The sequence below is a fragment of the Rhinoderma darwinii genome, chromosome 2, assembly GCF_050947455.1.
Source record: "Rhinoderma darwinii isolate aRhiDar2 chromosome 2, aRhiDar2.hap1, whole genome shotgun sequence".
NCBI classification, from domain to species: Eukaryota; Metazoa; Chordata; class Amphibia; order Anura; family Rhinodermatidae; genus Rhinoderma; species Rhinoderma darwinii.
In genome coordinates, this window is record NC_134688.1 from 17,326,077 (window position 1) to 17,349,717 (window position 23,641).

The 23,641-nt window shown below is 45.3% G+C and overlaps 1 protein-coding gene across 3 annotated transcripts in view; it reads right to left on the bottom strand.

Annotated features, from left to right (window-relative positions):
- DLG2 (discs large MAGUK scaffold protein 2) overlaps window positions 1-23,641 on the bottom strand; it is a 1,355,189-nt gene that overhangs the window by 1,146,227 nt on the left and 185,321 nt on the right. For all 3 annotated transcript variants that reach the window (XM_075851397.1, XM_075851403.1, XM_075851398.1), the window contains one exon: window positions 2,073-2,165. In XM_075851397.1, the coding sequence (XP_075707512.1) occupies window positions 2,073-2,165 (93 nt within the window). The remainder of the gene's footprint in view (window positions 1-2,072; window positions 2,166-23,641) is intronic.

Consider the following 23,641-nt stretch of genomic DNA (forward strand, 5'->3'; position numbering starts at 1 on the left):
CATTTAATAGCACAGCAAAGACGAAACATTTTCAATGTAGTGTTCCTTTAACTCTTCCTTGAATGATGAGTAGTGAACATGAACTGAAAGACATGGGCAGCTGTGAATTTATGAATGGCACAAAACCAAAGGTGCCGGACTTCAACAGCACCCCAGGGTTTACCAGCACCTCAGCACTCCGGAGACACCAACAGCCAGACATTAGACTCCAGACATAGACCCCGGCCCCTAAATGTCAATTAGCAGCACGACAACATCGGAGGGGGCCCCTGTACTGGAGAGCACCCAAGTCATAACCGGAGTCGGCAGGGTCCCCCTTTTTCTAGGAGTACATAAGAGTAGGTAACAATGTCTTCAACAGAGTATTTAAAAGTCTATCGACCAATTAAAATGCAGAAGAAGAAGGCGGCCATCATATCAGATGAACCAATATTCCTAAGAAAACAAAATCATCATCTCTCTCAGTGAGACATCGACTGTTCTCAATCAGAATCGCTGTCCCCGAGACCGGATTACGCCAATTACCCTTAGATGTGAATTGGAGCATCATTGGTCGTCCTTATGAAAGGGTGTGCAAACTTATGCAACCATGGGGATTGTAGGGTTTTCTACCAGGCAATTTATCAACTTCTCTGGCATAGAAAAGTCGCCATAGTCGCATTTACGTGGAAAATTCCAACTTTTGCCCATTTTATGACAACATTGACATTTTGGGGAAAAGGGGTGTGGATTAACAAAAGGATCGGGCCATCACAGCCCATCAAATCTTTTATAATTTACTCCAGAAGACTGGCATAACTTACAGCAGAAATCTACGCCAGCTCCTAGCTTTCCCTCTGTAGGGCATAGCAAGGTAGAAACCCGTACCTTCCTCTTCCTGATCAGACTACCCTCGAGTACCCATCGGACAAAAAATAAAACAAAGTGGGTACTCACCGCTTCACTTCTCACCTCCGGGTCCCCTCAGCAGGCCGCGGCTCATAGAAGGTACTAGCGCCGGGAAGCATTAGGAGGTTGTATGAGCCGCGGCATGCTGAGGGAACCCGTGGGGACCCAGATGGGAGAAGAGGAGCGGTGAATTAAGTATACATTTTTCTAATTTTATTTTCGATGAGGGGGATGGGGGAATGGATGACGAACCGCCACGGTTGTTATGCCACAATTGTGCCGCATGGCCATCCGAAAGATGCAACTTAGTAAGAGGCGCACCTTACTTCAACTAATTGTTTATTAAGACAGGCAAAAGAAACACCAGTCTTATAGGGGTTTTCCAGTCCTAAGAAATTGATGGCCTATCCTCAGGATAGGCCATCAATAACTGATCGGTGGGGGTCTCACACCTGTTTTGAAGGGGCTGCGGCGCTCGTACTGTGAATAGCCGACACACTTGTAGTGGCGGTTCACAGTATGACAGCCTTCTTCTATTCACTTGAATGGGAGAAGGCTATGATACTGTGTACCGAGTGCCGTGGCCCCTTCAAAACAGTTGATCGGCGGGGTGCCGGGAGTGGGACCCCCACTGATCAGGTATTGATGGCCTATCCTGAAGATAGGTCATTAATTACTTAGGACTGGAAAACCCCTTTAACAAATATTCCCCCGTGCATTTTTTTAATGGAATTTTTGGTTTAAGGCTAAAATAAAGATTGTGATTTATCTTGATTTTTGACTTTACATCATCATAAAATTACTGTATATAAAAAAGTTTAGACAGATTAAATCAAACTATTTTGTTGCCAGTCAGAGCTATAGACTCTATGAACATCAACCTCCAGTACGTTTATAATACTTCTATATCTGCGGAGTGAGGAACCAATACGGAACAGGGGAAATATCACTGAAACTAGACAGAATTACCATTCAAGAGTCTGGGAAAGCTGGGTGAAAACCCATTTGGGAGCTATAATGGTTGTCACCCAGTCTTCCCAGAAACAACTAAGAAACGGCTGAAAAAAAATTCTCAACAACTTGTCAGTAGAAGAATTTCATGTTTTCATCTCCACTTTTTGAAAATTTTGACTCAAAAAATAAAAATTCCAGTGATAACAGTCAAGTACCAGCCGTTACATTACCGTTCTCTTCGCTGTAGTCGCCTCGTACATGTGGTTCTCAGTATTGGGATCATCGCTGGTCGTGAATCCATTGGATCCATTGAGGGCCTCCAGCTAAAAAGAAATATTAATAAGGGTTAATTCTTATGGAAAAATTACTTTTACAGCCCAAGGGAATGGGTCTCATGACATCATCTACAACCCAAAAACAATGATGGGATTCATCGACTGACCCCTTTCTTTATGTAGATATATATATTTACCTACAATTGCAAAAAAAAGTAAGTGAACCCTTTGGGATGACCTGGATTTCTGCAGTGATTACTAATACAATGTGGTCTGGTTATTATCTAAGTCACAATTATAGACAAACACAATGTAACTAATCTAATAACACACAAACTGTTGTACTGATCATGTCTTTTATTGAGCACATTGAGCAAACATCCACAAAACAGGGAGAAAAAGTAAGTGAACCTGTAGATCCCCTTCAGCATCAATCACCTCCACCAAATGAATTTTGGACCATTCCTGACTGCAATTGTGTTTCAGTTCATGAATATTTCTAGGATGCCATTCTCCACGGCATGTGGACGTGGTTCAGTCTGGTGCAGCTGCCGCTCCATGTATTCTCATCCTCAGAGGGCGCGGTGAAATCGTGGTCATTAACCGTGATTACTGCAAAGCCGCAATCACGCAGTTACGTGTAGTGCACCATGCTGGCTTACAGCCTATTAGTCACGTCCATACTGTAAGGGTAGGTTCACACGGCCTATTTTCAGATCTTTTCAAAAAAACACCCCCCGTCGGAACAGAACGCCGTTTTTCCCATTGAAATCAATGGGCATATGTTTGGAGGCGTTCTGCTTCCCATTCTTCTGCAGTTTTTCGGTCATCGGACAAATCATCAATGTGTGATAGCTGGGGGTCCAACCAATTGTTAACCCCTTCCCCCAGAATAGGCCACAGCACTCATTGGAGCACCTGGACTCTTTCATAGCAGCCCCAACATAGTGTCGTTCTCATCCATGCAGCTATGTTTGATCTGGCACCTCAGCTCCATTCAATTAAATGAGGCCGAGCTGCAGTACCAGACACTGCCACATGCACATGGATGGCACTGTGATAAGTACTGCACCTTCTTTCTGGTGATCATCAGGATCCCGGGGATCAGATTCCCATCAAGTACACAATAATGTTACAGTTGAAAAGTATAGTGTGAAAATAAAATATTAAAATAATAAAGTCCCCCAAAGGTCTTTTCTGACCATAACAATAAAAAATAAATGTAAAAATAAGGGAAAATTAATTTAATAAAAAAAAACCACATAAAATACCCCCTGCAAAATAAAAATCGTCCCCCTCCCCCGCCAATCATTACGCTAGCCGGGACTCAATTACTCTAAAATAGACACGTAATATATCAAAATTTACTGTAGATGCTACAACTCCATACCTGTTCGTCTATGTCCACGCCTAACACTTCCCAAATTCACATTTAATGGCATTTTAACAAATTACCCCTGACTTTGAGTTATGAACTTAGATGTGATCGATAACAGGTGACCCGTAGGACTCCCCGTCACCGAAACCGCTAGTCCCACTAACCTGACAGATTCGGGTTTCAGCGGAAGATACAGCTTCTATGTATCCAGGATACATAGAAGCTGTATCTCAAAAACAAAACATTTTTTTTTAATAAAAAACAATTATAAAGTTGCACTAACACTAAGGCCCCATGTACATGAACGTGCTTTTGCGGCCGCAATTCCCCTGAAAATCCAGGGGAGAATTGCGGCCCTATTCAAACCTATGGGCCCATGCACATGATCATGGTTTTCACGGTCCGGGCATGGCCCAGGAGCCCGGACCGCAGAAATAACGGCCGTGTTCTGCGGTCCAGGCTCATAGCAAATAATGGACGCGGCCATGTGCAAGGCCCGCGGATGACACTCCCCTGCCAGCTGTCCCGAAAATCACGGCCGTGCACATTGCTACGGTCGTGTGCATGAGGTCTAATACATTATTTTAGAAAAAAAATAAAAAAAACAAAAACGTCAAAGGTTTATATAGCCTCTACTTATGTGAAACAGCAAGTCCTTTTTACACCAAGAGTGAAGTTGTAAGATACAAAGTCAAGTTTTTAGAAATATCTCCTTAAAGGAGAAGTGCGTCTAGGTTTGGGAGGTGTGCACAAATATAACAATAAAGTTAAGCAAAGACCATAAACATGAGACCTACTTGCCAACAGTCCCAATTTTGGTGGAACATTCCCGTAAACCGGGCCGAAAAAAAGAAATCGTTTCTGGAAATTTGCATGAAAATAGGAGTTTCCAACTGTTTTGGGGCGTTCCTGGGCTGAACAGGGTGGGGCTTAAATGTCCTGTATTTAGGGATTTAAATGTTGGTAAGTATTCATGAGGTAGCTGTCAGCCCGTTTTACTTGCATGTTTATTTCAATGGAATAAGCCAATGCCGGACCCCACTGATATCAGCTTTTTTCCAACGAGGACAAAGGATCGGGCATTTTGAAGTCCAACATGCCCGATGCTTCTTTCCCTTGACATCTGCCATCAGGGGAGAGTCGGACATGACATCATCAACCGATTCTGACAAAACTGGTGCGATTGGCCCATGTTCTGTTGACATATCGGAGTGGATCTTCTATTTAAACCTTCGGTAATTATCTTTGCTGAGACTTTTTATCCATTATGGGAAATTCAGTTGGGAAAGATTTTTAATATTATTATAGATATTTTGTGTTTTTTTTTTCCTCTCCCTGTTGTCTCCTCTCCTCGCTGGGTTGATTGGGCCGTTAGGGGGGGGGGGGGGGGGACATATTTTTGTATAGATTAGGCTTATATAGTAAAACTAATCTTTGTAGTGTGATATATTAGGTATGACAATAAAAAAAACAAAAAAGCCTCCCAAACATTGCTGTCTATAGATGGGTGTTTCTTGTTTGGTTATTAATCTGTCAGGTTTCAAGGCACTATAAATGGTAGGGTCAAACAAAAGGGAGGACAGGGTCCAACCGAGGTCAGGAAAAGCTGAATCCGTGCAGGGACGTAACCGGGCAGAATGTCGGGACAGGCAGTACAGGCAGTGTCATGACGGGGGTGGGGAGACAGACAAGTGAGCCCTAATCTACCCACCACTCAGTCCCTGCCTACTTGCAACGACCCGCCCTAGGCGATGGGGTACAACTGGGCGACGGTCCCTACGCTCAATAAGTGCACGACAGACAAACAGACAAGGGTACACAAAGCTAGGGGGAGAAAGGGGCAGTTGCCCACGGCAACACCGTGAGCAACAAGAGAAGTGAACAAGCCGAGTCAAACCAGGAGAGTACGAGGTGCCAAACGCAGAGCAGAAGAGTAGTAAACAAGCCGAGTCAAACCAGGAGTGTACGAGGAACCAAACCCAGAGCAGGAGAGTAGTTAGCAAGCCGGGGTCAATATGAAGCAAGGACAATGGTACAAGAAGCTGCAGCAGGGCCAGGAAACCAAACGAGAAGAATCACAAGCAAAGGAGGAACAGGAAAGGCAGGTATAAATAGACAGAGGGCGGGAGCTAGCTCCGTCTGGCCAGGCTGTGATAGGTTCTCCCACTCCTAAGCCTGCCACCTTGAGTGGTGGAAGATGGAGTCAGTCTCACAGACATAGAAGCAGGTGCAGACTGATTATCTATGGGCGTTAACACCGAAGCTGTGCCTGGCAGATCCTTTACAGGCAGGCCGGAATAGATACTATGAAACGTTGTGTGATCTGTAACAGAACGGTGAGGGGGTGAGTGGCAGCGAGCAGATGCACAACCGGGGGAGGCAGCATGCCGGCGGGCACGGAGCGAGAGATCTGGTGGCACGGGTAAGGCCCCATGCACACGACCGTTTTTTTATCAGTAATTACGGACCCATTCATTTCTATTGGCCACGGACACCTTTCAGTATTTTTATTGATGGGTGTCCATGCTGAAAAATATTATAGAACCTGTCCTATTCTTGTCAGTAATTACGGCACGGACTCTCCCATAGAAGCTTATGAGAGCTTCCGTAAATACGGACGGCTCCTGATGTGCATCCGTAAACCGTCCGTATTTACGGAAGCGTTGCTAGGTCACATGTTGATGACTCAATTTGCGACCTCCCTCTTTTTGTAAGGATCCGTATTTACGGACAGTATTTCGGGATAGTTCAAAATACTGTCGTGTGCATGGGGCCTTAGTTACTCGGCAGCCGGGACCGCCAGAAGGACCGGCAAGTGCTGCTGGCATTTTGAAGCAGTGTTCTAATAATACATCAGGGCAATGGTGGGAAAATCTAGTAGCCTAAGGGTATGTGCACACGATGAGAGGCTTTTACGTCTGAAAAGACAGACTGTTTTCAGGAGAAAACAGCTGTCTCGTTTCAGACGTAAAAGCTCCTCCTCGCATTATGCGAGGCGTCTGTGACGCTCGTAAATCTTGAGCTGCTCTTCATTGAATTCAATGAAGAACGGCTCAAATTACGTTGCAAAGAAGTGTCCTGCATATAATGTATTTAAGTGTCCTGCATATAATGTATATAAGTGTCCAGCATATAATGTATATAAGTGCCATGCATATAATGTATATAAGTGTCCTGCATATAATGTATATAAGTGTCCCGCATATAATGTATATAAGTGTCCCGCATATAATGTATATAAGTGTCCCGCATATAATGTATATAAGTGTCCCGCATATAATGTATATAAGTGTCCCGCATATAATGCATATAAGTGTCCTGCATATAATGTATATAAGTGTCCCGCATATAATGTATATAAGTGTCCCGCATATAATGTATATAAGTGTCCCGCATATAATGTATATAAGTGTCCCGCATATAATGTATATAAGTGTCCCGCATATAATGCATATAAGTGTCCTGCATATAATGTATATAAGTGTCCTGCATATAATGTATATAAGTGTCCCGCATATAATGTATAGAAGTGTCCTGCATATAATGTATAGAAGTGTCCTGCATATAATGTATATAAGTGTCCCGCACATAATGTATAGAAGTGTCCCGCATATAATGTATATAAGTGTCCCGCATATAATGTATATAAGTGTCCCGCATATAATGTATATAAGTGTCCCGCATATAATGTATATAAGTGTCCCGCATATAATGTATATAAGTGTCCCGCATATAATGTATATAAGTGTCCCGCATATAATGTATATAAGTGTCCCGCATATAATGTATATAAGTGTCCTGCATATAATGTATATAAGTGTCCCGCATATAATGTATATAAGTGCCCCGCATATAATGTATATAAGTGTCCCGCATATAATGTATATAAGTGTCCGGCATATAATGTATATAAGTGCCCGGCATATAATGTATATAAGTGTCCGGCATATAATGTATATAAGTGTCCCGCATATAATGTATATAAGTGCCCCGCATATAATGTATATAAGTGTCCCGCATATAATGTATATAAGTGTCCCGCATATAATATATATGTGTCCTGCATATAATGTATATAAGTGTCCTGCATATAATGTATATAAGTGTCCTGCATATAATGTATATAAGTGTCCTGCATATAATGTATATAAGTGTCCTGCATATAATGTATATAAGTGTCCTGCATATAATGTATATAAGTGTCCTGCATATAATGTATATAAGTGTCCTGCATATAATGTATATAAGTGTCCTGCATATAATGTATATAAGTGTCCTGCATATAATATATATAAGTGTCCTGCATATAATGTATATAAGTGTCCTGCATATAATGTATATAAGTGTCCCGCATGTAATGTATATAAGTGTCCCGCATGTAATGTATATAAGTGTCCCGCATATAATGTATATAAGTGTCCTGCATATAATGTATATAAGTGTCCCGCATGTAATGTATATAAGTGACCTGCATATAATGTATATAAGTGTCCTGCATATAATGTATATAAGTGTCCCGCATATAATGTATATAAGTGTCCCGCATATAATGTATATAAGTGTCCCGCATATAATGTATATAAGTGTCCCGCATATAATGTATATAAGTGTCCCGCATATAATGTATATAAGTGTCCCGCATATAATGTATATAAGTGTCCCGCATATAATGTATATAAGTGGCCTGCATATAATGTATATAAGTGTCCCGCATATAATGCATATAAGTGTCCCGCATATAATGTATATAAGTGTCCTGCATATAATGTATATAAGTGTCCCGCATATAATGTATATAAGTGTCCTGCTTATAATGTATATAAGTGTCCCGCATATAATGTATATAAGTGTCCCGCACATAATGTATATAAGTGTCCCGCATATAATGTATATAAGTGTCCTGCATATAATGTATATAAGTGTCCTGCATATAATGTATATAAGTGTCCTGCATATAATGTATATAAGTGTCCCGCATATAATGTATATAAGTGTCCTGCATATAATGTATATAAGTGCCCTGCATATAATGTATATAAGTGCCCTGCATATAATGTATATAAGTGTCCCGCATATAATGTATATAAGTGCCCTGCATATAATGTATATAAGTGTCCCGCATATAATGTATATAAGTGTCCCGCATATAATGTATATAAGTGTCCTGCATATAATGTATATAAGTGTCCCGCATATAATGTATATAAGTGTCCCGCATATAATGTATATAAGTGTCCCGCATATAATGTATATAAGTGTCCCGCATATAATGTATATAAGTGTCCTGCATATAATGTATATAAGTGTCCCGCATATAATGTATATAAGTGCCCTGCATATAATGTATATAAGTGTCCCGCATATAATGTATAGAAGTGTCCCGCATATCATGCATATAAGTGTCCTGCATATAATGTATATAAGTGTCCTGCATATAATGTATATAAGTGTCCCGCATATAATGTATATAAGTGTCCCGCATATAATGTATATAAGTGTCCCGCATATAATGTATATAAGTGTCCTGCATATAATGTATATAAGTGTCCTGCATATAATGTATATAAGTGTCCTGCATATAATGTATATAAGTGTCCTGCATATAATGTATATAAGTGTCATGCATATAATGTATATAAGTGTCCTGCATATAATGTATATAAGTGTCCCGCATATAATGTATATAAGTGTCCTGCATATAATGGATATAAGTGTCCTGTATATAATGTATATAAGTGTCCTGCATATAATGTATATAAGTGTCCCGCATATAATGTATATAAGTGTCCCGCATATAATGTATATAAGTGTCCTGCATATAATGTATATAAGTGTCATGCATATAATGTATATAAGTGTCCTGCATATAATGTATATAAGTGTCATGCATATAATGTATATAAGTGTCCTGCATATAATGTATATAAGTGTCCCGCATATAATGTATATAAGTGTCCCGCATATAATGTATATAAGTGTCCCGCATATAATGTATATAAGTGTCCTGCATATAATGTATATTAGTGTCCCGCATATAATGTATAGAAGTGTCCTGCATATAATGTATAGAAGTGTCCTGCATATAATGTATATAAGTGCCCTGCATATAATGTATATAAGTGTCCCGCATATAATGTATATAAGTGTCCCGCATATAATGTATATAAGTGTCCCGCATATAATGTATATAAGTGTCCCGCATATAATGTATATAAGTGTCCTGCATATAATGTATATAAGTGTCCCGCATATAATGTATATAAGTGTCCTGCATATAATGTATATAAGTGTCCTGCATATAATGTATATAAGTGTCCCGCATATAATGTATATAAGTGTCCTGCATATAATGTATATAAGTGCCCCGCATATAATGTATATAAGTGTCCTGCATATAATGTATATAAGTGTCCTGCATATAATGTATATAAGTGTCCTGCATATAATGTATATAAGTGTCCTGCATATAATGTATATAAGTGTCCTGCATATAATGTATATAAGTGTCCCGCATATAATGTATATAAGTGTCCCGCATATAATGTATATAAGTGTCCCGCATATAATGTATATAAGTGTCCTGCATATAATGTATATAAGTGTCCCGCATATAATGTATATAAGTGTCCTGCATATAATGTATATAAGTGTCCTGCACTTCTTTGCCGAGGCAGTCAATTTACGTGTCATCGTTTGACAGCTGTCAAACGACGACGCGTAAATTACAGTTCGTCTGCACAATACGTCGGCAAACCCATTCAAATGAATGGGCAGATGTTTGCCGACGTATTGTAGCCCTATTTTCAGGCGTAAATCGAGGCATAATACGCCTCGTTTACGCCTGAAATTAGGTTGTGTGAACCCAGCCAAACACTTTTTTCATATGAGGTTACTGAATTTTATAATTTTTCTTTTGTTTAAAGGGGTTGCCCCGGCTGAGCATGCATGTTTATTTCAATGGCAAAATTGGAAAAAGTCGCTGCTAGTCTCCTCTGGCAGCGGCTTATCTCCCGCGGGTACAAAGTATTGGTCATGTTAAAATCCAACATGCCGATCCTTGTTTTCCCATGTGTCTGCCATCGGGGGAGAGTCAGGTAGCCCCACACACACTAGTCATCGGGCAATCCTGCCTTAATCGGCGAGTTATGTCTAATGTATATTGGCACCTTTAGGGCTTATGGATGTCATAGAGGGGCGTCCCACGCTTAGGACCCCCCACCGTGAGTCGGACTGGAGAGCTGCTCTGGTGGACACAAGCTGTCGATGTATTACATGGATGGCAATTCATGTGAATAGCCGAAATGTACTGTAATACTTCATTTCCCCAGCAAATGCCTGTCTGGCCGAGGCTGATTTTGCTTGGGGTGTCGGCCGTCTCCCATATAAAAGCGGTGGTCTGTGATCAGACAACCCCTTTAATAAATGTATAACATATCTAGTATGACAAACATTTATTTATTTATTTTTTTGCTTGCATTTGAGGTTTCTTTTTTAATTGACAATCAATATTAAATTATCTGTCATGTGGGGAGGGGGCGTTGTTGATGCTAGGGATAAACTTATATCTAAAAAAAAATTGGAGCGCAAAAACCGACACCCTATAGTGTTGCCCCAGATGTTTTTGAGCTCCATCAACTCTCCCTGCTACTAAACAATGCCCTAGAATACCTGCAGTCTGTAAAACTCTAGAAAATGCAATCTTAAAACATTGCACCAAATGACAAACTCAGCTCTACTACATCTGCATGACGTTTCTAACTACATGTAAACTCAGTGGTATAAACATCAACCAATATTGATTCATTATGAGTCTTTAGAATGATTATATATTTTCGGCTGAACATTTTCCACTTATGCATCTGAAGACGACAAAGTGTCAGAGGCAGCGCAAGTTATTAGCACATATAATGATGCCGTCTCCTTTGAAGGTGACATGAATTGAGTAGGCGAAGATGTACACGAGTCAAAATCACGCGGGACCCTTTCTGTCAGATCCTGTTCTCTATGGGGTTCTCTATAATAACACAGTAGAAACAAATAATTTGTACTTGAGATAAGTATGTCAGAAACGAAAAACCCAGAATTTCCCATGGTTACCATGGCAACAAGATCTTGTTCCGCCACTGTTTTGAGATGCTGGATATACTTAATGTTACTTACAAAAAGTTACTATGTGTTAAATCTTTCACGGAAATAAAAATAAATGTGTATTAATCATTAAAATTATAGCATATGTATATATATATTGCGTTATAGAAGCTCATTCCATCATAACATATAATCAGTGAGCCTATAAGTTGGCTACCTACACTTCCGGCTAAGCTTCCGGAGCTCTAAAGAGTTAAAAAATATATGTTCAGATGTAGCAAGGTTGAATTTGCCATTGAACTGTCTCGGTGCGGTGATTTCTTAGTTAAGACACCTCAATAGATTTACCTGTAATTGTATTGAAAAAAATATATTATTATAGGAAAATAATCATGACATGTTATGCCCAATTACAAACTCAGCACTGCTACATCTGAAAGCCAGGGTTCTAAGGCAAGATTAGCGATGGAATGGGGATGTTAGCTGCAGGTTAGTATTCGTAAGATCTCGGCAATCAGCTGTCGAGACAAGAGGTGGCTTTAGGTGCTCATACATTTACCCTGCAGCGGCAACTACAGGCAACGTGTAGTATTACACGGCACCCATTAAAATGAATGGGCGAGCATTTAATACATTGCCCGGCGGAGATAGAGCTGTGCGTTCTTAGTTGCTCTTCACTCTGGCTATAAAAAACTAAAGGCTGTCAAAATCTAAGACCCCCCCTCTATGACGTGAAAGTGTGGCCGAATATGGAATATGTGCATTGAGTTGTCCATTATTGTCAACGTATTAAAACTTCTCTGTTGCTTTTTAGTTGACTCTGCTTCTGAGAAAGTGGGTGACAACCAATATGGCAGCCATTACAGCACCCACATGGGTTATAAAGCTTTACTAGAGTCTTGATCTGTCTAGTGATACATCTCCCATATCTAAGAAATAATGGATGTCCTCTGCCCTGGTAAGCTACATTGCCCACATTGCCCGGATAGTGTTGTGAAGTACCCAGAAAGTGTCATACAGAACCTACCTAATGTATACAGTTTACAGATAGTACACAGAGGGCCCAATTTGTACCATACATTGCCCATATACATAGCGCATACTAGACTACATAGAGGAGCATCATTTTCCCAGATAACATCATACAGTGCCCACAAAGTACCATAGCTTGCCCACAGAGCTGAATTGTGACCAGAGTGTTCCACGTTACCCATATAGAGCCAAACAATGCTTATATAGTGTTATACAGGGCCCACATAGGCTCAAACAGTGGTAATCAGTGCCCAGAGAGCAGTGGCGGATTATATGTCCGTTTTAGGAAGACGTCCAAGGGCCTGAGCAGGGCCGTACCGTCCATGAGGCGAGATGAGCCTCCCGCCCCAGGCGGCGGCCTGCTACCTCTCTGAGGGGACGGCGGCGCAAATTAAAAAGCCACCACCCCCTCCTGCAGTAATTGTACCTGCGTCTGTAGGACCACATTGACACAGGACGGCACGGTGAGAGGATCAAGGTGAGTATGTAAAGTTCTTTTTTTTTTTTCACTTAAAAGTGTAAGTGGCATTATCTACAGGGGGAGCTAGATGTGGGGCACAATCTATAGGGGGGGCTATATTTCGGACACTATCTACAGGGGGGCTATATGTGGGGCACTATCTACTTGGGGGCTATATGTAGAGCGCTATCTACAGGGGGGATATATGTTGAGCGCTATCTACAGGGGGGCTATATGTGGGTTACTACCTACAGGGGGCTGTATGTGGGGCGCTATCTACAGGGGGCTGTTTGTGGGGCACTATTTACAGGGGGATCTATGTAGGGCACTATCTACTACAGGGGGCTCTATGTAGGGCACTGTCTACAGGGGGCTCTATGGGGGCACCATCTACAGGGAGCACTGTGTGTGTGTGTGTGTGCGTGTGTGTGTGTGTGTGTGTGTGTGTGGGACACAGTGTATGGTGCTCTTATAATCAGGGACACAGTGTATTGTGCTCTTATAATCAGGGACACAGTGTATTGTGCTATTATATTTAGGGGTACAGTGTCTGGCACCATGAGAATTTTATCTTCATTTATAGGTGCAGAAATGTTTGAAAAGTGAGAAGCTAAAGACATCTGAGCGGCAAACTGTACAGTAGAAATGGGCTGTGGGCGGGAGAAGTTATCATAAAGATCTGGACCGGATGTAGAAGAAAAGAAAAAAAGAGCAACTAGAATTTGAAAAGACGTCACCGGTGAGTCACTTAATGTAAATGTTTATTGTGCCTCCAATAAGTACTGTAGTCACTATATGATCTTCAGCGAGAGGATGGGTGGTATGATTATAATTTTTTTTTCTTTGTGAAACAGCAACTCCCATTTTTCGGGTCATGCTGGGAGCTGCAGTTATACTCCGTACAAACCTATATGGCAGGGATTGCACTAAATTGAGCTGTATTTGTGCTGGTGTTATATTTATGTGCTGAGCTTGGTTCGAGTGCTGTATATATGTACTGAGCTTGGTTCTGGAGCAGTATATATGTTTAAGCTTTGTTCTGGAGCTGTGTGTATGGACCGAGCTTGGTTCTGGTACTGTATATATGTCGGAGCTTGGTCCTAGTGCTGTATTTATGTACTGAGGTTGGTTCTGCTGCTGTATATATGTAATGAGCTTGGTTCTGTATGTGATGTCCGTGGCTGCGGGCCGTCAGGTCCAATCTCCCCCTGACAGCCGCAGCCACGGGTCGGCGAGCGCTGGCCCCAGTTTCCTCAGGAGACGCCAACGCTCCCTTCCACTCACCTCAGCCAGATCCCGTAGGCTGCGCCCGCACGCTCGTGCCCGCTCTTAAAGGGGCAGCGCGTGCACCGGAATTTAATGAAGCATCAGCCCATGAGTACCCTGGACTATAAGAGGGGTCCAGCCCCCTGCTTCGATGCTTGAGCATTGTTGTCGTACCCTATGTTTGTCAATGCGATGGTCTCCTAGTGTGTTCCTGTATCCTGGTCGTGTGCCGTGCTGAGCAAGATTCGTGCTGTGCTGTATTCAATGCCTGTCCTGCTTCGCCACGTCTGACGTCTGCCTGCTGCATAGTCCCAGCCGAGCCTGCCTTGCTACTGTCCGAGCTGCCACAGGTACCCTATACGAACTATAAACTTTAACCTGCGCCATGTTGGCCAGCTGACATACCGCCAAGGCGGTACGGCCCAATGGGTCCACGAACCCTACGTGACAGTAGGCTCAGGCCATGGACCCTGCTGGTCGATTCAAGACCATGACGACGTCACAGGAGATGCGGGGGCGGATATGCTAGATCTCCGGTCTCGACAGGACAAACTCCTCCAGGCATTGAACATTCTCGCACGTCGGCAGGAGGCACAAGCTGCCGTTCCTCCTACTACACCTCCCGGCAGTGTTGACCCGCGTTTTTCTTTGCCACTTCCTGACCGCTATGATGGAGACGCAGGTACCTGTCATGGATTTTTGAACCAGTGCCAGATCCACTTCAGCCTGTACACTAGGACATTTTCGTCTGACGGCGCAAGGGTCGCTTTCATCATCTCTCTATCCTCACTGGCAAGGCCCTTGCATGGGCGAACCCTATCTGGGAGTGACAAGGACCAGAGACCTGTGACTTCCAGGGCTTCCTCTGGACTTTTCGCATGGTGTTTGAGGAGCCTGTACAGGTTTCTTCTGCAGCGGCTTCCTTGATTAACCTACTCCATGGAGACACCTCCGTGAGCGAGTACGCCATCTTCAGCGCCCTGGAGGGAGAACTGTTATGGAACAATGAGGCCCTGGTAGCTGCATTCTGGCATGGACTGCCTCCTAAAATTAAGGATGAGCTTGCCGCTCGAGATCTACCGTCTACCCTGGATGACCTCATCCTTCTGTCCGCCCGGATTGATATGCGGATCCGAGAACGCCTCCAAGAGGTTCGTAGGGAGGGAGGCCTTCCTAGTCTGGTCCCTACTTTGCAGCAACCCCTTTTGTCCTCAGATGTCGATCCTCCTAAAGCGTCTATTATGATGGACCAGTGTAAGCTATCCACGCAGGAGAGACAACGCAGACGCACTTCGGGACTCTGTCTATATTGCGGCCTCAGTGGCCATTTTGTGCGTCTGTGTCCCCAAAAATCCAAAAGCCTAGGGTTGCTAGGAGAGACAACCTTAGGTAAGAAAGGACTTTCGTCTAAATTGTCCATACCAGTGACCATAGTGTCCGGTGAGAGAACGCATCAGGTCTCTGCGTATCTGGACTCTGGATCCGCTGCTAATTTTATCTGTAGAGACCTGGTGGATCTTCTTCAATTACCCAGCCACCCCCTGGAGAGGCCGTTGACAGTCTGTAAATGGACTACCTCTGCCAGACCCAGTTATAGCTGTTACCAAGCCGCTGAGGCTCCAAGTGGGAGCTCTTCACTCCGAACTTCTGTCATTCTATGTCCTATCCAAAGCCGTTAACCCCGTGCTGCTGGGCCTGCCTTGGTTCCGTCTATATGCCCCGGTCCTGGACTGGAATTCTGGAGGGGTACTCCAGTGGGTCCCTGAGTGTCAAGGGCCCCACTGGTGCAGATTCGTTCGGCTCAGCCTTCGCTGCCTCGGTCATTGGCAGGATTGCCGGGTCATTTTTCTGCATTTTCGGACGTCTTCAGCAAGAGGGAGGCGGAGACATTGCCTCCACACCGGGCGTATGACTGCCCTATTGAGCTGATTCCTGGTGCATCCCTTCCCCGTGGTAGGGTATATCCTCTCTCCTTGCCAGAGACTCTGTCCATGTCCGCCTATGTGAAAGAGAACTTGGAGAGGGGCTTAATTCTGAAGTCTTCCTCCCCAGCAGGAGCTGGGTTCTTCTTCATCAAAAAGAAGGATGGTTCTCTTCTTCCTTGTATTGACTACCGAGATCTCAACCAGATCACGGTGAAAAATAAATATCCATTGCCACTGATCTCAGAACTGTTTGATCGTATACGTGGTGCCAAGATTTTTTCCAAGCTAGACCTGCGTGGGGGCTTACAATCTAGTCTGGATTCGCCATGGTGACGAATGGAAGACTGCATTTAACACCCGTGATGGACACTATGAATATCTAGTAATGCCCTTCGGCCTGTGTAATGATCCCTCGGTCTTCTAGGAGTTTGTTAATGACATTTTCCGTGACCTCCTCTATGTTTGTGTTGTGGTCTACCTTGATGATATCTTTATTTTTTCTCCAGATCCCATGACTCATCAGAGACATGTCCGTCAAGTTTTGCTGCGGTTAAGAATCGTTTGAACGCTAATTTGAAGAAGTGCGTGTTTGAAAAAGATGCTCTACCCTTCCTGGGCTATATCGTCTCAAATTTTGAGGTCTCGAGATGGATCCTGAGAAGGTAAAGTCTGTCCTGGAATGGCCACGTCCTCAAGGCTTGAGGACCATACAGCGCTTTCTGGGATTTGCCAATTTCTACAGACAGTTTATTCCAAACTTCTCTTCACTGACTTTTCCTATCTCTAACCTCACTAAGAAGGACATGAACGCCAAGGTGTGGACTTCTGAGGCAGAGTCCGCATTCAATAGCCTGAAGAGTGCCTTCACGTTAGCCTCTATCCTCCATCATCCAGACGTCTCTCTAGGGCAGGGGTCTCAAACTCGGCCAGGTAAGTGGGCCACATATAGAAAAAATGGGAAGTTGTCGGGCCGCATTACTTTCAAATTTGATACAATACAAAATTATTGTTAATCAATTAGTTATTTGAACTACTATAACACTATATTACTATAATAATAATACTACATTACTATAATAATACCGCTAGGTTTAAAATTTGAGGGAATTCTCCACGTGCTTATTTCAACATCCACTTTTTCAGTTTAAGGCCGGATTTCCACGAGCGTGTGCGTTTTGCGTGCGCAAAAGGTACTTAACAGCTCCGTCTGTCAGCCGCGTATGATGCGTGGCTGCGTGATTCTCGCGCAGCCGCCATCATTATGACACTCTGTTGTATGTTTGTAAACAGAAAAGCATGTGGTGCTTTTCTGTTTTCATTCATAGTTTTTACTGCTGTTGCGCGAATTACGCGCGTCACACGGAAGTGCTTCTGTGTGCTGCGCGTGATTTTCACGCACCCATTGACTTCAAATATAGGACATGTCGTGAGTTTTACGCAGCGGACACACGCTGCGTGAAACTCACGGACAGTCTGCACGGCTCCATAGACTAACATAGGTCCATGCGAGGCGTGTGAAAATCACGCGCGTTGCACGGACCTATTATACGTTTGTCTGAATAAGCCGTAAGTGTCGCTAAATGCAGTCCGGCGGCTCAGTTGGCAGTGTTTGGCAGACACACATGTCAAGATTGGGCAGCCCCTTTTTAGATAGTGCCACAGTGCCCTCTGTAGATAATGCCTCAGTGCCCTCTGTAGATAATGCCACAGTTCCCTCTGTAGATAACGCCATAGTGCCCTCTGTAGATAATGCAAGACACCCCTAGATATTGCCACAGTGTCCTCTGTAGATACTGCTACACACCCAATTGTTGATAATGCCACAGTGCTCTCTGTAGATGCTGCCACAGTGCCCTCTGTAGATGCTGTCACAGTGCCCTCTGTAGATTCTGCCACAGTACCCTCTGTAGATGCTGCCACAGTGCCCTCTGTAGGTGCTAGAACAATGCCCCCTGTAGGTGCTACCACAGTGCCCTCTGTAGATGCTGCCACAGTGCTCTCCGTAGATGCTGCCACAGTGCCCTCCGTAGATGCTGCCACAGTGCCCTCCGCAGATGCTGCCACAGTGCCCTCTGCAGATGCTGCCACATTGCCCTCTGCAGATGCTGTCACAGTGCCCTCTGCAGATGATGCCACACACACCCTAAGTAGATAGCTCCATTGGGGCTCCCACTAGGAGTGGAATCCCCAGCCTGAGCGTTGCTGACGCTTTGGCTGGGGATTCCTCTGCTGTTGGAGCCCCTGACGTCACTGTCCATACACTGTGACGTCAGGGGATCCTCCTGGACGGGAATGTGATATCAGGGGCAACCCCAGAGCCGCTGTCCCGGAGCAGAGCACTAGTATAGGCTCTGTGCCGGAACTCTGGGGAAGCCACTGACATCAGTGTCCATATATGGACAGTGATGTCAGGGGCTTGCCCAGAGTTGGGGTCCCGAAGCAGACCCACTTCTAGCACTCTGCCTGGGATTCCAGCTCTGTTCCTGACATCACTGTCCATATATGGACATGGATGTCAGGGGCAACACCAGAGCTGGAGTCCCGGGCAGAGCACTAGTAGGCTCTTCCTGGGGCTCCAGCTGTGTTCCCGACATCACTGGGACTCCTGCTCTGGGGAAGCCCCTGAAGTCACTGTCGATGTATGGACAGCAATGTCAGAGGCTTCCCCAGAGTCCCGGAGCAGAGCCTATACTAGCGCTCTGCCCGGGACTCCAACTCTGGGGAAGCCCCAGACATCGCTGTCCATATGTGGACAGCAATGTCAGGGGATTCCACAGAGTCCCGGAGCAGAGCCTATACTAGTGTTCTGCCCGGGACTCCGCTCTGGGGAAGACCCTGACAACACTGTCCATATATGGACAGCAATGTCAGGGAATTCCACAGGGTCCCTGAGCAGAGCCTATACTAGCGCTCTGCATGGGACTCCGGCTCTGCGGAAGCCCCACACATCGCTGTCCATATGAGGACAGCGATGTCAGGGGATTCCCCCATAGTCCCGGAGCAGAACCTATACTAGCGCTCTGCCCGGGACTCCACTCTGCGGAAGACCCTGACACACTGTCCATATATGGACAGCGCTGTCAGGGAATTCCACATAGTCCCGTAGCAGAGCCGGTACTAGCGCTCTGCCGGGGACTCTAGCTCTGGGGAAGCCCCAGACATCGCTGTCCATATGTGGACAGCAATGTCAGGGGATTCCACAGAGTCCCGGACCAGAGCCTATACTAGCGTTCTGCCCGGGACTCCGCTCTGGGGAAGACCCTGACAACACTGTCCATATATGGACAGCAATGTCAGGAAATTCCACAGGGTCCCTGAGCAGAGCCTATACTAGCGCTCTGCATGGGACTCCGGCTCTGCGGAAGCCCCAGACATCGCTGTCAATATGAGGACAGCGATGTCAGGGGATTCCCCCATAGTCCCGGAGCAGAACCTATACTAGCGCTCTGCCCGGGACTCCACTCTGCGGAAGACCCTGACACACTGTCCATATATGGACAGCGCTGTCAGGGAATTCCACAGAGTCCCAGAGCAGAGCCGGTAATAGCGCTCTGCACGGGACTCCAGTTCTGGGGAAGCCCCAGACATCGCTGTCCATATGTGGACAGCAATGTCAGGAATTCCACAGAGTCCCGGATCAGAGCCTGTACTAGCGGCTCTGTGTCCCGCGAGCCGCAGATGACTGCCCCAGGGGCCACATGTGGCCCATGGGCCGTGTGCTTGAGAACCCTGCTCTAGAGTTCTCATTGGAGGTGGACTCATCCTCTGTCAGTGCTGGTGCACTCCTGTTCCAGAGAGGCTCCAAGGGCAAGTCAATGGTATGTGGATATTTCTCTGAGCTCTTCTCTTCCGCAGATTGCAACTACTCAATTGGGGATCGGGAGTTACTAGCCATCAAATTGGCCCTGAAAGAGTGGAGACATTTACTAGAGGGCGCAGCTCAACCCATCCTGATTTTTACAGACCATAAGAACCTCACCTATCTCCAGAGGGCCCAACGACTGAACCCTCGTCAGGCCAGGTGGTCACTGTTCCTTACTAGCTTCCAGTTTGAGCTCCATTATCGCCCGGCCGACAAGAATGTGAGGGCCGATGCCTTGTCCAGGTCTTTCAAGACTGAGGACACCATGGAGATTCCACAGAACATTATTGATCTGTCTTGCATTGTCTCTGTCAATCCCCTGCAAGTTGGGGACATCCCTCTAGGGAGGTCTTTTGTGCGCTTGGCTGATCGTGGAAGAATCCTCCGCTGGGGACACTCCTCTAGACTCGCAGGCCACGCGGGGGTCCGTAAGACCCGGGATCTGATTGCTCGTCATTTCTGGTGGCCCACACTGCCCAAGGACATTATGGACTTTGTTTCTTCCTGTTCAGTATGTGCAGCCAACAAGGTCGCTCACTCCAGACCTGCTGGTCTGCTTCAGCCATTGCCTGTGTTCGATGCTCCCTGGCAGCATATAGCTATGGACTTTATTACGGACCTGCCTCTCTCTGCTGAATGCAGTACTGTCTGGGTGGTGGTGGATTTTCTAAGATGGCCCACTTCGTTCCTCTGACCGGTCTTCCTTCTGCTCCTCAGCTGGCCAAGCTGTTCATCCAACACATCTTCCACCTGCACGGCTTGCCGCAGAATATTGTGTCTTATCAGGGGGTTCAGTTCACCTCGAAGTTCTGGAGAGCCCTCTGCAGACTCCTCAGTGTGAAGTTGGACTTTTCCTCAGCCTACTATCCTCAGTCCAATGGTCATGTCGAGAGGATCCATCAGATCTTGGTGAACTACCTATGCCACTTCATCTCCAAGCAGCATGATGACTGGGTGCAGCTGCTTCCATGGGCTGAGTTCTCCTATCATAATCACACCAGCGAGTCCACAAGGAATACACCGTTCTTCATTGTCTACGGCCAACATCCACAAATTCCTCTCCCGGTGCCCGATACTTCCGAGGTACCAGCGGCTGACTCCGCTTTTAGAGACTTCCTGCAAATCTGACTCGATCCTCCATCCTAATGGCAGTCGACTGCATGAAACGGAAGGCAGACACAAGGAGAAGAGAACCTCCTCAATTTCTCCCTGGCACGAGGGTCTGGCTGTCTTCTAGGAATATCCGACTAAGGGTACCATCATACAAATTTGCTCCCTGGTTCCTCGGACCCTTAAAGATCCTACAGCAGATCAACCCTCTCGCCTCCAAGCTTTGGCTGCCTTCTACCCTCAAGATCCCCAACTCCTTCCATGTCTCCTTCCTGAAGCCGGAGGTTCTTAAACGCTATACCAAGACTCCTAGCCCTGTGGTTGCCTCAAGCGGTCCTTCAGATACCTTTGAGGGTATGGAGGTCTTGGACACCAAGAAAGTGAGAGGAAAGACTTTTTATTTGGTGGATTGGAGGGGGTTTGGTCCTAAAGAGAGGTCCTGGGAGCCAGAGGAGAACCTCAATGCTCCTACTCTTCTGAAGAAGTTTCTCTCTCTCTCGCTCTGGTCCCAAGAAGAGGGGGCGTAAAATGGGGGATACTGTCATGTCCGTGGCTGCGGGCCATCAGGTCCACACTCCCCCTGACAGCCGCAGCCACGGGTCGGCGAGCGCTGGCCCCAGTCTCTTAAAGGGGCAGTGCGCGCACCGGCCTTTAATGAAGCATCAGCCCGTGAGTACCCTGGACTATAAAAGGCGTCCAGCCCCCTGCTTCGATGCCTGAACCCCCCAACGGAAAGTCAAACTGAAACCACAGCTTCCGTTTCAGGCACCATTGATAATGGTTTCCGTTCGTCACCATACTGTATGGGTGCATCTATGAGGCATTATACTGTATGGTGGCAGCTAGAGGGCATTATACTGTTTAGGGGCAGCTATTTGGTATTATACTGTGTGGGAGGCACTATGGCAGCATGATACTGTGTGAGCTGAATCGGGTGTGTATGGGCGGAGATTGGGTGGGATTTAAAGGCGTGGCTTAAAAGAAAAAAACATTGTCCCTCTTTGTGATACTTGAAAATTGGGAGGTATGAAACTAGTAATGTCTCAAAGATATTACTAGTGTTATTACACTAGAGATTTCCAAGTCCTGAAGGTTCCGCCAAGATGCTCAGACAGTGCCCAAAATCTAAGCGTGTCCAGCTGGATCAAGGGCACCTGGGATGGATGTTTACACAGCATTAGCAAGGACTATCGTCATGTTTCAATAGGATTTAAAAGACTTCAAACTGCTGGAGTGTCGACAATGTACAATCCATGACAGGCCTCTGTACATGCAGAGGACTGAGTAAAAGGCATGGGGTATGCCCTCTGGGTTCCAGAGAGTAACAACACCCACAGCGCCACAGTCTAATTCCATTATTACAGACGATGTAAAAACTAGAACAAAAACCAAAAAAGGATAGGGGCCTAGCTATAGGGGCTGCAGTCGCACCGTGGCCCCTCTGTGATATAAACACCAGTATTATAAATGGCCGTTGGTAGGATGGGGGCTCTGATACAGATTATGCATTGGAGCACAGAAGCTACAAGTTACGCCTCTGATTAAAGCCAGGCTTAGCGTTCAGTACATATATGCCTCCCTTCCCCCAGTGTTAAATAGACAATAGAGGTTATTTTCTCACTGAAGTGTGGCCGCAATGCGAGGGAAATCCACATTGCCCTGCAGATTTACTGCAATTTGGATTCAAGTGCTTGTTAATGTTTTTTCCCTATTCTCCTACCTGACCTCTGTCCTTACCCTCCCACCTTACATCTATCATTACCCTCCCACCTTACATCTGTCCTTCCCTCCCACCTTACATCTGTCCTTACCCTCCCATCCCCTGCCCTTACTCTCCCACCTTACCTATGCCCTTACCCTCCTACTTTACCTTACCTGTGTCCTTGCTCTTCCACCTTACCTGTGTCCTTACCGTCTTACCTTGTGTGTGTCATTGCTCTCTTACCTTACGTGTGTCCTTACCCTTCTACCTTACGTGTCTCCTTACCCTCTTACCCTGAATGTGTCCTTACCCTCTTACCCTACATGTGTCCTTACCCTCTTACCTTAAGTGTGTCCTTACCCTTCTATCTTACATTTGTCCTCACCCTTCTACCTTACATGTGTCCTTACCCTTCTATCTTACATTTGTCCTCACCCTTCTACCTTACATGTGTCCTTACACTCTTACCTTACGTGTGTCCTTACCCTAATACCTTATGTGTGTCCCTACCCTCTTACCTTACATGTGTCCTTACCCTCTTACCTTACCTGTGTCTTTACCCTCTTACCTTACACGTCTTTACCCTCTTACCTCATGTGTGTCCTTACCCTTCTACCTTACGTGTCTTTACCCTCTTACCTTACGTGTGCCCTTACCCTTCTACATACGTGTTTTTACCCTCTTACCTTACGTGTGTCTTT